At 41.2% G+C, this 16,588-nt stretch overlaps 1 protein-coding gene across 13 annotated transcripts in view; it reads left to right on the forward strand.

The window, feature by feature from the left end:
- kirrel3b (kirre like nephrin family adhesion molecule 3b) overlaps window positions 1-16,588 on the forward strand; it is a 167,491-nt gene that overhangs the window by 128,907 nt on the left and 21,996 nt on the right. For all 13 annotated transcript variants that reach the window (XM_080888182.1, XM_080888187.1, XM_080888194.1 and 10 more), the window contains exons 7-10: window positions 5,616-5,721; window positions 12,525-12,673; window positions 12,831-12,958; window positions 13,433-13,559. In XM_080888182.1, the coding sequence (XP_080744308.1) occupies window positions 5,616-5,721; window positions 12,525-12,673; window positions 12,831-12,958; window positions 13,433-13,559 (510 nt within the window). The remainder of the gene's footprint in view (window positions 1-5,615; window positions 5,722-12,524; window positions 12,674-12,830; window positions 12,959-13,432; window positions 13,560-16,588) is intronic.

A 16,588-nucleotide genomic window follows, 5' to 3' on the forward strand; every position in this document is an offset into this window, starting at 1 on the left:
ACTGTCCCACTGCCTATTGCCTTTAATAAGGTATTTAAAAGTCATTTAAAAATGTAGCAACACTTAATGACATTTTAATGACTTGTCCAAATTGGACCAATTTACTCTCAGGTCAGGGAAACTGTGATTAATAATAGTTTCATAACAGCTTCATGACAGCCAACGTTAGAAGCAACCACATAAGACAAAGTTATGCCAGGTTATGTTGTCTTGGTTGATATCATGTTTCTATAACTGATATGTGAAACAATGCCAGCTTTGCAATGCAAATGAGGTAACTGAATGATATTAATGACAAACCTAATGACAAATATTCATATTTGCTTTACTGTAACTTTATTTTTCTGATCGAAAATAAAAAAAAATAGGAGTGGAATTAAAATAGTCTGGTCTGAAAAAATCTATGATGGGTAAAAAACCCAAAACAAACAGAGGATGGAGTCCAGTTCCCTCTAACTGGAACTGCTGAAAGGTTATTATGGATCTTTTTGTCAAGCGATGCCAAAAAGCCAGAGATATAATGTTTTTCAATTATTTATCTGACACTTCATGCGATCGCTGTTTATTGAAAGCAGTGAGATAAAACTGATATTGATGCTCTCGACTCGTTGTCAGTAAGACAGCGAATTAACAAATATCCTCAATTAGCAGTGTATTCACCAAAAATGTAGATGTCTCTGTATATACGCTGGTAACCCCTGTTGGATGTCTAGTTGTGAGTAAATACCACAATTAATTAATGAACAGTCTCACTTCTTTTCCCTAATCTAATTGGCCACATTAGTGAGATGATACGAATGACAACAAAAGTAATTAAAGCGTTCTCATTCCCTCTGCCACTCTCAACATTTGCCATTCTGCCGGCTTCTACGCTCAGGTACCCTTTTTCACTAATAGCGTAATCGAAACACGACCCAGCGCACTGCTCTACAGCCTAAACCCGTCTAAAACCCAATGCATTTACCAACCTTTCTTTTCTTTTATCATTACTGAAATGATTTACACCCACTTCAGCATTTTTTTTTTATTCCCTTCAACGTCCATGTGTTATCTGACCCAGGTTTGGACAAATTTGCATCTAAATACAGTGCGCGCTGGTGATGTTGCCAAAATGAGAGGGATTTAGAGCCAACAGAGGCGATTCACAATCCTGGATAGACTGCTGACTACAGTTGTCCATATGAGTCCATTAGCTGACTTTAATTATTTGATAGCAGAAGGGTGGCTACCCCCTGATGCTGTTTTCTACAGCAGCATGACTGAACTTGCAATACAGTCTTTGGACTTAGATCAGTAAACTCCCCTACCCTTCAATCATATCACTGCAGTGAAATACGATTCTGGTGCCACAGTTTCATGTCCCGCTGGTTCCCACTCATCAAACTATTTAAAATATTCCTCAAACATTTTCTAGTCCAGTTGCATACTTTGCAAAGCAGTGCCCCACATAGAAATATGCTTTGAAACACATAGGCTAGTGGGAAATTAATGCACAAGGGACGGGTAAAACCAAGGTTTTCCATGTGTTTGCATTGCAAACAAGCTGAGCCATGTGGGGGAAAAATGAATGCCATTTGTTGAGACTAATTAATAAAGAACATGCAGATGTGCAATTGGGGAGGATTTGTTTTGGTAGCTTGCTCTGCTACATGCTCTCCGTGCTTAATTAAGCAGGTAATGGCAAATTTATCTGAGTTAGAATTTGTAAGTGAGAAGGACTGAGTAAAAAGGTAAAGGGGCACAAAAATCTCTGAATTATGATGCATCCGCACAGAATTATCTTCCTTATATGTTAAGCTGTGTGAAGATATCGTTTCTAAATGTTACATTTTCATTACCCCAAACACATCACAGATGCTATAAAGGATCTCTGGCTCGTACCCTTGCATCAGCAACAAAACTGAGATGGTCAGGAATGTAATTGGCTACAGATGTGCTAGAGGAAGCACACATTTAAGCGCCTGTATGAATTGAATAATAACATCTGCCTTCATTAAACTCACTAAATTCTCAATGAATTTACTCATGTGAACAGCAGATGATCAATGTTAGACCTCAGGTTGTCAGTCAGTCTGTTCCTCTCTGCAGTATGCCACTCAGCCAGCCACATGACAGTGTGCCCATATCGTTAAGGCTAGAAGCCACGAGCGGGCGGCCCACAAACAGCTTTCCCAGCCTTCATAGGCATCTGACGCTACTGGAGTTTGAGGCCGGTCCTACTGGAGAACAGCTGTCTGCAATGACCCAGAGAGACTGGAAATTGAGCTTTAAGAAAGGGAAAAAAAGCATTTATTTGCTGGCACGATCTCCAGGAAACAGAGAAGTTGGAAGATTGTTCCAAAAACACCATCTGGTCTCCACTTTGAACTAACCGATCAAAAGCTGTCGGCCAACTATAACACCACCCTCCCCAATTCATCCTGTTGTTTTCACAGAAGCTCCGATCAGTCCTACGATTCCCCTTTTCCTCTTTTCATCCGTTCCTCCCCCTTTCTCTCTCTCTCTGTCTCTCTCTCTCCCTTGCTACTACTCTCTTGACAAATGTTGGGAATTAACAGTCTTGCATATTGATGTGCTGTCGCATCATGCCTCAAATGCCCTCGCTCAGCAACTCATGCATTTATACATCATGGACTTTATTAAGTAGATGTCTGTCATATCTAAAAGGTCAGTGGTTAGACAAGCTACAGTCCCTTATCCACACCCAGGGCACTGCTGATAGACTTTTGACGGCTGTTGCTCCCATGACTGTCTTTGCTTCCGGCTTGGGGGATATGGAGCTATCCAGGAAGTTACTGGTGTAACTTATAGATGTAAAATCCTCATGACATTACCACTTGCTGAGAGAAAGTGGGGGGATTTTTTAAGGGAGGGTCAGTTCAATCATTTGAAAAGAACATTAATTTGTAGCCGGGGAGACAGTAATGAGCATTTGTGTCCTTAGAAGTCTCTTGGCGGCCAGAAAGAGGTTGGCATAGTTAAAAAGGACAGTTCAGGAATATTTTTAGTGAAAACGGTTTCTGAATTAGCTTCTACATTACTGTGTCTATCAGCATAGACACATCCGTCAGATCTCTCTTGCTTTCTTTTTATGTATGCCTCTCTCTGTACTCTTGCACATTCTTGCTGAATTTTATTACCATCTCCACCACTGCCACGTCTGTCATTTTACCCCTGAGGTCCCCTCTGCCCACAGTTAAGTCCACGCAATTAACAGCTTGCAACGTTAAGAAAAAAAATGTACTGGGCAGCTAACACTATTGCTCGAGGCATGGATGGCTTTCCTGTTTTATTAGGACATACACCCATGTGCACTTTCATATGCACACAAAACCCCTTGAATGTCTGCCTTCGCTCACAAACACGTGGATGCACACAGTTCGCCGCTCGGTGCCTGGTTGACTGTGGCCTTCGGTTGTTCCATCCGCAGTATTGTTGTTTTCTCTATTGGCCCAGGGAGAGCTGGCACAGGTGGAGCTCGTGGATTTGAAGAGCTCATGGTAGAGTAGTTGGTGGGAGGTGGTTGGAGGTGGGGTAGGGGTGGGAGGGGGGGAGGACTGTTCTGGAGGGAAATGAGTCTGCTGATGGGGAATATGGTGTGCGAGTAGGAAGGAATATGACACCTGGACCACCCCCCTCTCTGGGTTTTTGTGGCAGCTGAGCCAGCCTAGAGCATCTGCACAGCCACAGGGTAAAAAGCAGTTTTCCTGCACTTCATACCCACACACACACACACACACACACACACACACACACACACACACACACACACACACACACACACACACACACAGTCGTACAGAATCACACTTCATAACTATACACAAAGTTGTTTGGCTTCATTTCAGTGGCGTTTGGGTGTTTCTTTAATTCTATGTGGAATCTCTTTGCCGACCACACTGCTCTTCATCCACATCCAAACACAGTTCCTTCTTCTTTTTTTTTTACTGAACATAGAGCAGCTATACCTTTGAAACAGATGGCTACACCAGCAACAAACTCAGATCCAGCGCTTTCCCCTGGTGGCTGCTGCCTTACCAGTATTCCACTAGTATCCCAGAAAAAAGTGCTTCCACATAACACCATGTCTTAGATTACATTTGGTTTTACTAACTTACAGTCAAGGGATAAAAATAGTTGTAATTCAAAACACTTTGTTCACCTGATTTTCCAATAATAATACTAATACACTTGAACAACTACTGGTTATTTATATATTAAATGATAATTTTCTCAACACTGAACAAAATGTGCCCAGCATAATTACAGAAACCCTGCTGAATGAATCTCCGTCTGTGAAACGGTGAGGTAAATAGCTGCTTGTTTCACACGGGACGGGTTTGATATGGAAATGAATGCACATCTTCAAAAAGAATCCCACCTTTGTCAATTAGGACAAATTAAGTTGTTTATTAATTTTGCATAATGTGAATATTTTTAATTGTAACACCCGTTTTAATTGTACCTTATAACATTATTTTAATTGCAGCGTATTGCACTGTGGACTATTCACTGTGTGCAAATTGCCGTTAGCCGAAACTCATTATCAAGTCAAGTTTTCCTTTGATTTGCTCCTTAGAAATAATATTTGAGAATAAAAATAGCATGTTATCCTCCACACCTGTGAAGCACACTACAGCGTTACTTAACAACAGCGCCCAGTCTTCTCATGAGCGGTATGAATATTTCTGAATATTATGTCTTTGGGGACAACACCAACCCCAGCATTAACCCTGCTAATTCTGCACAATGAGAATATGTCATTTGTGTTTTTAACACACTCTTCTGCAAGTCTTGGCAGCGAGGTAATTAAAAATCATTCTATTTGACACACATCAAAGTCTATTTACTTTTTTCCCTAAAAATACAGGGTTAGGGTAAAGTTGGGGTTAGTGTTAGCACTTGTGATGAACTACACCTCACAGGGTTACAATATGGCTTGAAAAACTTAGGAGAACAAACTATGCTAACTTGTCACAACTGCTCTAACTACCACTGTAATCTATTTTAACCTTCCTGCCTTCTTGGGACCTTTTTGTGCCACTGCTATGTGTTAAATGGCTGCCATTTCCACTGTGTTCAGTGGAATATAACCAAACTTGCCACAGGATAGTTTTTACCTGTCAATGTTAATTGACAGGTGAAATGGTGTATGCAGTGTATGCAGTGATGAAATGGTGTATGCAGTGTTGCATGCTAGTGCAAGAAAGCAAACCATAATCCAAAACGGTGCCTTGGGGAGCCACATAGCAGCTACACTCTAAGGATATCTGCAGAGCACCGGTCCAGTGAGACCAGGTATTGCCAGCCTTGATGATTGGAAAACAAGCCACACCCCCTCTCCAGCACCTGCCACACCAACAAGCTTAAAGGAAAGCAGGGTGGAGCGGGTCGTCTTGTATTTTGAGGCTGCATGTTTCCCCCCACTATTTATAAGGGTATTTTGTCTCCTTTGCAAAATTAGACATAATTTTCACTTTTCTTGCTGAGTCTTTTTCAGCCACAAACAGTGTTGACAACAAAGTGTTTGTCTCAGGTTTACAGTTCACTGCAGCATGTTTGAGGAGGCTGCCAGTTCGGTAATTGGTTGTCTTTGTGTCTCTATGTTTTTATAGATCTCCCACTTGTAAATCTCTCGGTGGAGCCTCAGCCTGTTCTGGAGGGCAACCTCGTAAAATTCCACTGCTCCGCAAAGGCCAACCCTCCTGTCACACACTACAGGTGAGATCATTAAAGAGTATGAAAACAAGTCATGAATGCTCAAACCATGATAATATAGTGTACAAGAACAACGCACCACGGTAAACTTTAAATGACGTCTTTTCTAATTGACGTTGCCAGCGGATGATACATTTTCACACAGAGTCAGAATTAACGCTTCATTATTGATCACATTCATCATTGTCAGCCAGCTCCTTATGATGTCATGACACCATTATATATGCCCACACTTTAAAATGAAGAGACGAAAAGGGACGTTTCGCCAAAAAATACACCTTAGAAACCTTCATGTTTTACTGAGCTGCAATAAACCAGTGCAGGGCTTTGTTGTAGAGCTGTTCACCTCCCTTGAACTTGAAATGTCCCGTAGTGTTTTCGTGCAGGGCTCGTACATAATTTTTATTTTCGTTGTATTTTTAAATGAGTCACATGTTTGAAAGATTGGATATTATTATCGCGCTTGGATTCAGTGTTTTATTGTGAGGGTCACAGCAAGATGTGTCACAAGATGTAGCAATTTTACTGACTCACTCGGTTAAATCATCACATTAGAACAGAATAAAGAGCGAAGTTAACAGATCAGAATGAGCAAACTCTTCATCACGAGGCAGACATTAGTCTAATTAAAAAAGAAACGCAAGTTCTTGTAGACAGATCCCAGCTTATCTTATGTTGTCACCACTGTGAAGCATTGTGACGGGTGCTTCTGAGTGGTGCGGGGCAGAGACATATTTGTGTATTTGGATGCCTTTAAAAGGGACAAAGACTGCAGATTGGGGAAATCTGTGTGTCTGTGCAAGAATGCAAAGGTTCTTCAGCAGCCCGGTGCAGCAAAAGGGACAGATTAGGGTGCCACTGAAAACCACTTGAATGGCTTGAAGACTGATAACATCGCCGGGGCCCGTATATGCTTTCTTTCATCTTCGGGAAGTTTCCTGACAGTTTTCAGAACATGTTTTCAGTTTCAGCTGTTATGTCAAGGTTGTTGACAAAAATCCCTTTCAGTTCATTTTATCTAAAGTACCAAGAGCCAAAAAATGCCCAAAATGTCATGGGATTTCACCGTTTTTGAAGCCGCTGTTCAAATAAGAAGCGTTTGGAGGTTTTTATTTTCCCCTCCCGTTTTTTTTTATTGTACTGCAACTATACAAGCTTAGAAGGCTGTATACTGTGTGTTTACTTCAAATCTGTTCTGTGTATTTGTCAGACATACACATCTCGTGCTTCAGCTAAACAAACAAATCTTTTCTTTTTTCTGTTTTTTAAGTAGACTGCCAGACAGAGTATTGATAAAATATCATCAAGCCGCTAGATTACATTAGAGTGCATTAAAATAATGGTAAAGTTCATTCAAGTATCTATTTTAACCGATATGTTGGTGGACACACAACCACTCAACTAACCTGGCAGGTTTAATATCAAAGTAAAAACAGAAACAATTAATTTCTAATGCACTGCTTTTCCTCAGCAGTTGCCCTCTTTGTCTGTTAAATCTTGGCTCGTTCTCAGTTGTACATGTTAGCCTGTGTTTATTTTTTTTTTCTTACATCAGTAATTGTAATGGCACAAGGAAGTGGACATTAATTATTCTCATAAAGCCTTCGCACAGCCTTCCAGAAGTGTAATACTGAAGTGATTTGTCAAGAGATGGTTTTCTGTGTGGGAGGTTTTTAAAACCCGGCAAAAAATAAATGGAGTGAAATCGATAGCAAAGGGAATTGGCTGGCTCAGAATCTTGTAATGGTACTGGGAAATGAAATGGATGTACAACATACTCACAGGTGGCAAAACAGAGATGTTGCCTTTTGATGGATCCTGCCCTTTTGAAAAAGAAAAGGGGAGGAAGGGCAGTGATATTGTGGAAAACAAGGTTTGTATTTGATTGTCTAGGTGCACAGCAGAGACAGAACGTCTATCTTACCTGCAAAAGGGATTTCACCTCTATTGTTATAAGACTGGATCAATGCGAGAGCCAGACTTCTCCCCGGGGTATCGAGAGCTAAAATTCAATGGCAGTTGAGATAACTTTTTCTTCTAGTTTGACAAACTAAAAAAGGAAAAATGGTTCGGAAGCTATGCTTAAAGCTTGAGAGAAAAGAGACTAAAAGTGCCATATCCCCTCTTTTAAATCTTATTATTTCTTTTCCTTTCTCTCTCCTCGCCCCACTGTTATTGGCACAATCCACAGTGGGATTTAGAAACCATAATCAGACTAATAATTGCCATTATTTAAAATTTTACTCTTTTTGACAGTTACACAGTTTCATAGTCCCTCATTCAGATTTATCTGCAATTTGTACAAGCACTTTAGGACTTCCATGGACCGTTGCCGTTCAGGTCACGGTAGACTGAGAAAATTTGGGAATCATATCGCTTTCCTGATAGGCTTTGACTAGGGAGAGACCCTCACAAATTTCCCCTCTAGAGAACAATATCACAGAGGAGAGCAGGAAGCTGGTCAAGCAGTGTGGGGCCATTATTCAGTACTAATACACTCTGTCTACCCCAGATCAGATATAGTACAAGGACACAAGAGTTCTTAGACGGATGGTTTCTTTTCCATTCCCGGGAGTGCCATCCATTCCCAGTGTGCACTGCACCACTTTGCCATCCTCCAGTTCAATAGACTCCTGAGACACAGACCCAAGATAGTGGGGGCACTAGTCAAAGGAATGGTGCCTTCTGCTGTTCATAACCTCTCGTGCTTAAACATAGCAACGGTAATAAGACATATTTCCATACCTGAAATGCATGAACTTGTGCCAGATCACAGTTCAAGAGCAAAGAGGAAAGAAGGAGACTGTTGGAAGTGAAGATAAATGCAATGCTCAAAAGAGTGAAATAAGAGTAACTGGCATGTGTTTCCGCTGGCAGTCAGGGAATCAACATACTCCAGGAGGGGAAGACGAGTGGGTTGGAACATCTTCATTACTGTTTATAATGGTTGGGAGAGATAACTGGCAAACATCAGAATCACGCAGCTAGCACACAAGGTTTTCTCGGATCCAAACAAGAAGCCACCAGAGAGAAGAGAAAGAATAACAAACAAAGCAAATCAGGTCCCTCATCTGCCGATACAGCATAGCTGTGCACAGAGCAACTGCAAAACCCATTCCTTTGCATGACACTGTAACAAATAACATCCCAGTCCTCCCAACACTTAAGCGCTGTTGTTGTTGCTACTGCTGGATGGATCGCTTGCATGGCTTACGCTGCTGTGACCATACCCAAAATCAATACAAGCTTGGGACATGGCTAATTTTTACATTCATCATAATCCTCATTGAAATAAGAGAAAAGAAAAAATGTTATGTACAAAAATGCCAAAAAGAATTGTCTCTGTAATTCAGAGCATATTTGCAAACGCACCATCGTGCACCATTTCTGCAAATATACAAGTCAAGGTGAGGGAAGTAAAAAAGCTCAGACTAAACTAAACTGTTTTAATAGTCCCCACCTAAAGCTTGGCATAAATCTAAATGAGTAAACTGCTAGACAAATAAAGATTGTGTGGGGAAAAAAGTCCCTGACTGCACCTTGGAAAGGTTGGTTGGTCTAAAATATTCCTAACTTTTTTGAGGTTATCCTAAACTTTTAAGGACCCACAAAACACTTTTATTATTTGTCAAATCGATATCTGTAGAACCTGCTTCGGTTTCTCCGTAGATCAAAAAATAGCTCTATAATTTATGTCCATGTCAAAATGGCTCTACGCTATTACTAAACCTGCATATTTATTTTACGTTCTTCTGAGAGTAGTCATCACTTTCAATATGCATGGAAGGCAGAATAGAACGGCGCTGTGCCGTGCTTAACCATGCTGATAATAACTGTAGGGCCTGATTTACTGTGAGTCTCAATGCTGATGGCACAGATACCTGCCTAATTTAATTGTTATTGTTTTATTGCCTTAATCACATTCAGCAAATACACCCCCCTCCCCCAACTCCACGTCACTTTCACCCTCAGCTTCCATTAACGGCAGACCTTTTATCTGTATAACACTATTAACTTACACACCCATGAACATTACAAACACACGCACACATTGTACAAACCTGCGCGTTCACACGTAGACACATGCCCATGCACAGAGACACTCAGGCACACAGGATTCACACCCTTTGTCTGAATCAAATCCCTGACTAGAACACAGCAGTGTAAAGTGAGTCAGCTACTGAGTAAGCTCGCACTGGCCCTTCTAACCTCCCAAAGGGAATGCAGGTGTTTGTGTTAGCCTGCTCCAGCTATGTTTAGACATGAGCCTTGGACAAGGCCCAGCACACCAACAGAGCTTCCATGCTCCCCGCGGACGACGGCGTTCTGTCTCTGCTCCCTCTAACACTGTCAAAGGCTCCCAAACCTGGCAGCCGCAGCCTCCACTCGGGAGCAGCCGGCTGCCTGAACATCTGTGCTTACCCCATTACGACTCCTACAGTATGCCCTGGTAAAGTGAAACGGTGGCATAGTGTTATGTAAATGCAGATGTCATAGCATCACTGTTTGTGTTGTTTTTGCTCTTTATCTTCAGTCATGAACCATCTACTGAGTCACTTTACTTGTTTCAAAGCTTTCGGATCAAATAATCTTCGTGGTTTATAACTTGTGAAATTTACTTAAACTGTTGCACTTTATCCTCTTATGCTCTTTTTTGCTCTTGAATTTCATGCTTTCTTCTGAATTTCAAGAACACATTAAAGAAAATTAGTTTTATTAATTTATTTAATGACCTCAACCCTTGAAAATTTGGCGACTATGTTGAAAAGCAGGGTGTGTGCCAAATAACCAACTAAGTTAAATGAACTCGACCAATTCTGCCAAGAGGGGCGATGAAATATCCAGCCAGAATTATGCCAGAAGCTTGCTGATGGCTACTAAAAGCTTCTGGTCGAGGTGCAACTTGCTAACGGACATTAACCAAGGGTCAAACCATACTTTTTACCCTGTGTGGATTAGAGAAAATAAATCATTTAATAAATGAAATAAATAATGCACCCAATCCTAGCTTTGAAAATCTTTAAAGGTATATGCTGTTAATATTATTATTACAACCTGATAAGAGAAAAGTTTAAAGCAATCATTAAAAGGCCAAAGTTACCATGAAATTCATCCACATGATGAGTGTAGGCAAACTGTTTTTAGAAAGCCTGGCTTACCGCCTTAGTTACTTATTTCTTTCTGCTGTTTAAAATGAAGTTCTATGGGGATTTACTCAATCGTGGAGCAAACATCAAGTGGCCAGCCACTTGACCCACTTTAGTTTCATTTTTCTTCAGTGCTGGAAGTTGCTGCTTGGTTTTGTCAGTAGCTGCTTCCAAGAGCAAGAGTAAACTGGGAACCGTTTGCCAGTCTAATTCCTGTACTTCATCCTCCTTCATCGTGCTCTTTGTTCAGTAATCAGTGTCATCATCGACATCATCATTGTCATCATCCTAATCATCATTATTATTGTCTTCATCCTGATTACCAGAACATCGCAAGTGTAATTAATAACGTCTTCGCCATCAACATCTGTATCATCCAAGTCATCTAAACAGCAGCTGAAAAAATAATAATCATATTCAGAATGATGGGAACATCAGCAGTCATCATCATTAACATAATGGTTTTCACATTATTTTTATCTGGAAATGTATAGAATCTACATCCTAAGTATCATTGTGGGTAATGCTCTGCTACTCGAATGATTGGACTTTGCAGATTTACAGCCATACTGTGTTATATTCAGTTTGTGTGTTGTAATCCTCCCACGAGCTGACCAGTTCGCAAACATCAATACTACTTGATTAGACAGGCCTAAAACACCTGTCTGCCCTAATTTCATTATTTTTGGAAGCGCAGGTGTTGCAGTGCTCTCAGCTGTATTGTTGTCACACAAAAACACGGCTCGGAAAAGATCTACTGCCTAAAATAAGCGAGCATGGGAAAGAAAAAAAAATCCCATGAAGCCCAATTAGAATTCTGCTTCAATTCACTTACTGATTGAATGAGGTAATCTGTTCTCATTTAAATGATTTTTAGTCAAGCATGGGGCCAGCTTAGCCATGGAAAACAAATGAGTTCCCTATCCCATGAAAACTCTTCTCGGTACTGGCAGGAATATAAAATGGAGACAAGCACTGGCGCCGCTGTCATTGTTTTCATTTGCCACATCAGCATGCAGCCACATATTTACTGTGGAAGATATCAGCGTGCATGATGCATTGCATGCCCCACAGCACTGTCTAAATTTTTCCAGAGCGATCCGGCACATCCACATGCGCCTTTGCTTCATTTTTATAAATGGACCTTGTCTGTCGCGGCAGCAGTGAGCCATCCGCGCCACGCCGAGTGAGACGCCACTGCCCGTGACATCATAAAAGTCTCACCTGAACATGTCGGGGGAGGGGGGTCTGTGTCATCGTCACACCGGCTATCATTCACAAACACAAACAGATGCTTTTTAATGCGATCCCATGCCAATTTATTAACGTCAGCTGTTGTGTTTAATACAGTACGTGTCAAGCAATGTCTTCAAAGGTGGAGGAGCTAACCATTTGTCATTCTGTAGTGCTCCGGCACTCTCTGTCTGGCGTAATGAGGAACGTGCTGTCTGCTCCGAGTTGCCAGGGAGCTTGTCACTGCATGGAGGGCTGCCACAAAAATATGCTGAAGCCAGCACAGAAAACCAGCCCCAGAATGATGATTTATTTACACAAAAGGAACACCACCGACACAAGAAGGTGTGAGAAACCTGTCTTAATGTGTTTTCTCCTTTTCCTTAATTTTCCTCACACCCGTCCCGACATCTATCCTAACACCAGGTGGGCCAAAGGGGGAAGTATAATTAAGGAGGTCTCCGGGGACACATACGAGGTCATCGTGGATCACTCCTTCTTTACGGAGCCTGTGTCATGCGAGGTTACCAACCCTCTCGGCAGCACCAACATCAGTCGCAATGTTGATGTCTACTGTGAGTTTCTCCTTCAGTAATCCTACATGCATTCCTTTAATGCCAGCAGCGGAATAATGCATTGCTGCGTTACATGTTGTGACACTGAGCTCAAAGAACTCGGGTCTTTATTTATGGATCTATGGATGTTTTTCTTGTTTTGTTTTTTTCCCAATAGTTGGCCCTCGCATGGCTGCAGAGCCTCAGTCCTTGCAGGTTGACCTTGGATCTGATGCTGTGTTCAACTGTGCCTGGACAGGAAATCCCTCTCTTACCATCGTGTGGATGAAAAGAGGCTCTGGGGTGGTGAGTATTTCAGTTTGCATTGATAAAGGCTAACTTAAACCTTATATAATCACATAATACAGCCGAGAGCAAACTTTTTTGTAATTATTCCTGAACTTGTTTCTGCAAAGTACTTTGGGTTATTTTTTTCTATCATAGCTCAGTGGTTTGTAAAGTTCCATTAGACCTAATTTTTTTTGTCCCAGCCTCCTGGTGACCTGCTCTCAAGTGAGATCCATTGATTTGATCCTCAAATTCAGTCTCATTCCACCTTTTCTTTTGTCAACATTAAAGGCCAAAGCTTTACTCGCCTGAGCTCAGACCCTAAATTGGATTTTAATAATTGAGAAGAGGTGACCTTTAAGGTATTAAATGGTTCGTGTGCTGCCTTGTTTTTTTTTTTTTTCTTCTGTTAGCGCTGCTTTGCTGCCATCACAAATGCAAAGGTGACTTTGGAGTCGCTACATTTGATGATCTTTGACTTCTTTGCCGCAGGTTCTTAGCAACGAGAACCTCCTGACACTGAAATCCGTGAGACAGGAGGACGCTGGGAAATACGTTTGCCGTGCCGTCGTGCCACGTGTTGGAGCAGGGGAGAAGGAGGTTTCTCTTACCGTCAATGGTAAGCTGCAATATTTGCATGTCTTACACAAAAACGGGTATTGATACACCTCCACGAAGCTGTGAAGTGCATGCAAATAGAAGTGTGAGTGTTCAGGTCTGAGGTCAATGGCAGCAGGAAGACAGCAACTTGTCACAAGATTCTGTATCCAGCTTCCTTTGTAGTTTATATAAATCTTCCTCTGTGCAGCTTCCAACAGAATATATAACTGCATTTCTCTTCTCGAGTCTTTTTCATTGAATGTATCTGTTTCTTAGAGACAGCTAATTTTATCAGGCAAGCATAGTAACAAAACACAAACCAGCATACACGGCAAAGGAGCGTTCCATAAAATGATGCTCATGCAAATGAATTTTGCTAACAAAGGTAACGTGATAAAAACCCAGTTCGTTTCGTTAGCTATCATTACTGTGGCAGCTGATGAAACAGGAAAAAAAAAAAAAACAGACTTTGTGTTGTCACGATCTGGCGCACGTTTCATAAACAGGTGAAATGTACTTAAATGCTAATTATATTCTGCGTGAGTCACAGGGAAGCTGTGTTTTCTGAGGCACTGACTGACTAATGAATACCAGCCTTGGTGGGAGACCTGGCAACTCTCAAACAAATGACTTCATTACCAGTGCTTGATATTCATGGCGCATGCTTCGGTGTGGCAGAGGTTCTTAGTTGTGGGATTTACATGTTTCTTATTTTCCCTCTTGTCCATCTGAAAGAAACCTGTGCAAAACCAAAGGGGGAAAAAAGAAACAAGAAAAAACCCCAAACAAAACAATCCAGCTTTACAATGCCGGCAACGAGATGATGTTGAGTTAATTCTCACAGTGTGTCAATGCACATTTTGAAAGCTAACAAAAGAGTTTGCCTGTAAGCAACACTGGTGCTCATTTGGGGATGAAGATACATCAAGTAGCAAACAGTGTGTTTTAAGATTTTCTTTTCAAAATCCAGACGCTAGTTTTGCATATCAGAAAGAATGGGATACCAGTATTCCCTCCAGCACAAGATCAGAACCATGACTTTCTATGAACTGCAATGAACCCCCCTCATTTTCAGCCAGGAATTCAGCTGGAATCAAGGCAGAGAAGAGGAAAATTCATGTGTAATTCTTTTCTCTCCCATCCTTTTGAACATATACTGGCATCTTTTCTGCAGCCTTAATATGTAAACAGAATCCACCATATCCAGTGTGCTGGCGTATCTTGATGCATCTCGTTTCTGCTCATGCATCTGTGGAGATTGTGTTCTTTGTGAAAATGCTGCCACGAGAGAAAGAAGACGGATTGTTTTAATAAAGATTACAACACAACTCAGAGCACACTGGGAAACATGGAACAAAGCTGAAATAGCATGTTTATTCAGTCCCTGCAGACTTAATTCAAGTAAGTTTCCAATGTCTTCTAGTCTTTTATTTGTTCATATTCTTCATCTCTCTTCCTCTCTCTCACACTCTCTCTCTTGTTTTTTTTGTTGTTGTTGTTTTTCTTACCCACCACCTCTTTGCCCGAATTGTTATTTGACATTCAAAGCCTCCTTCCTTTTTACCCTTCTGAATAATTGAAATTCATCTCTTTTTCAAAACCACACGAGAAATCCCGAGTCATTTCTTACCCAGACCTTGAGGCGAATCAGATTGTCAAACTCGCGAAAGCGCAAACACTGTGGTTGAAGAGGTGGCGTGTGCCAAGTTGTCTCCCGAGGTTCCTTGATTGTCCCACGACAACGACTCGACTGCTGATACATAAGGTCTCCTTCCCTCTTATCATCCTGCCATCGAACAGCAATGAAAGCGCACGGCCGGTTCTCACGATGAATAAACGAACGAATTAGCACTATTTTTGTACAACTTTTTTTTCTGTTTGTTTAGTTTGTTTGTCTTGCACAGACGGCCACAATATATATATACAAATAAACCCCCCAAAAAAGGAGCAATGCTGTGAATGTTTACAGTATTCATGATGCGACAGTGTCTGCTGCACATTCGAATGTTTCTCTGCAGTTTGTTTTCCCTGCAGTTATCTCCTGATTCCTTAACGGCATCGTTTAAATTACATGTGTTTATAATTTGTCATTCCCTCTGTCTCTCCCTCTGTCGCTTTGTGTCACCGGCTCCCACTGTGGCATACCACATAGACATGAGGATTTTGCTTTCCCTGGGGAAGAATGTAATTTAATTATAATCAAACAGCTAGCAGGGGAGGCAGTTTCTGTTTAAGTCACTAATGGATACATATTGCTTACTCTAGACAAACGTTTTTAGAATACATAAGTCCTCAGCTTTTCATACATGGTCGTCAGGTAGATGGGAATACGAGGAAGAGTAGAAGACACGTCCATGTGTGTAGTTACAGTATTTGCATGATATTTTTGACCATTCTGCAGAAACTGGAAGGAGGTGACTTATCTGACATGCTTGAAAGGATTTAGCTTAACTTTTAAGTGCTATATACTCAGGCAGTACATATTAATTAATATATATCCACGTATATGTGTGGTCTGTGTTTGTGTTTGTGGGCATGTGTGCGCCTTTGGGCTATTAATATGTATAACAACACACATACAGTACTTGGGCAGCCCAGGGAGAGAAAACCCATTACCACAGTGAGGGAGAGAGAGAGGGACGGAGAATCCCTCAATATCCCACAGAGCAATGGGTTGTTATAGATCTTTTTTTTCTGCCGTTTCTCTTCCTAGACAGTCTTTATGTGCCAAGTTAATTAGCATTCCTACCTTCTTTAAACTAGCTGTGACACCACATAAGAAAGAAAAGTGCAAGTTAACGAAGAGGAAAACATTTAAGATGCGGCATATTTTATCTGACCGGCTACATTTAAGCTTGGCGAGATATGATCTGCAAGTCTTCCTGCAAGACTTTGAACTCATTTTTTTCCCATTATGTGTACCCCTGATGTGCACTCACTCTGCTCAGCTCAGACATTATTTTTCATATGTAGGGGGAAAAAAACTTTTATACCCTCACTGTGAGGTTTACTGTACAAGCAGGAATGTTCATTCAAAAGTTCAAGCTA

This window comes from Rhamphochromis sp. 'chilingali' (genome assembly GCF_963969265.1).
Source record: "Rhamphochromis sp. 'chilingali' genome assembly, chromosome: 8".
Classification (NCBI taxonomy): Eukaryota; Metazoa; Chordata; class Actinopteri; order Cichliformes; family Cichlidae; genus Rhamphochromis; species Rhamphochromis sp. 'chilingali'.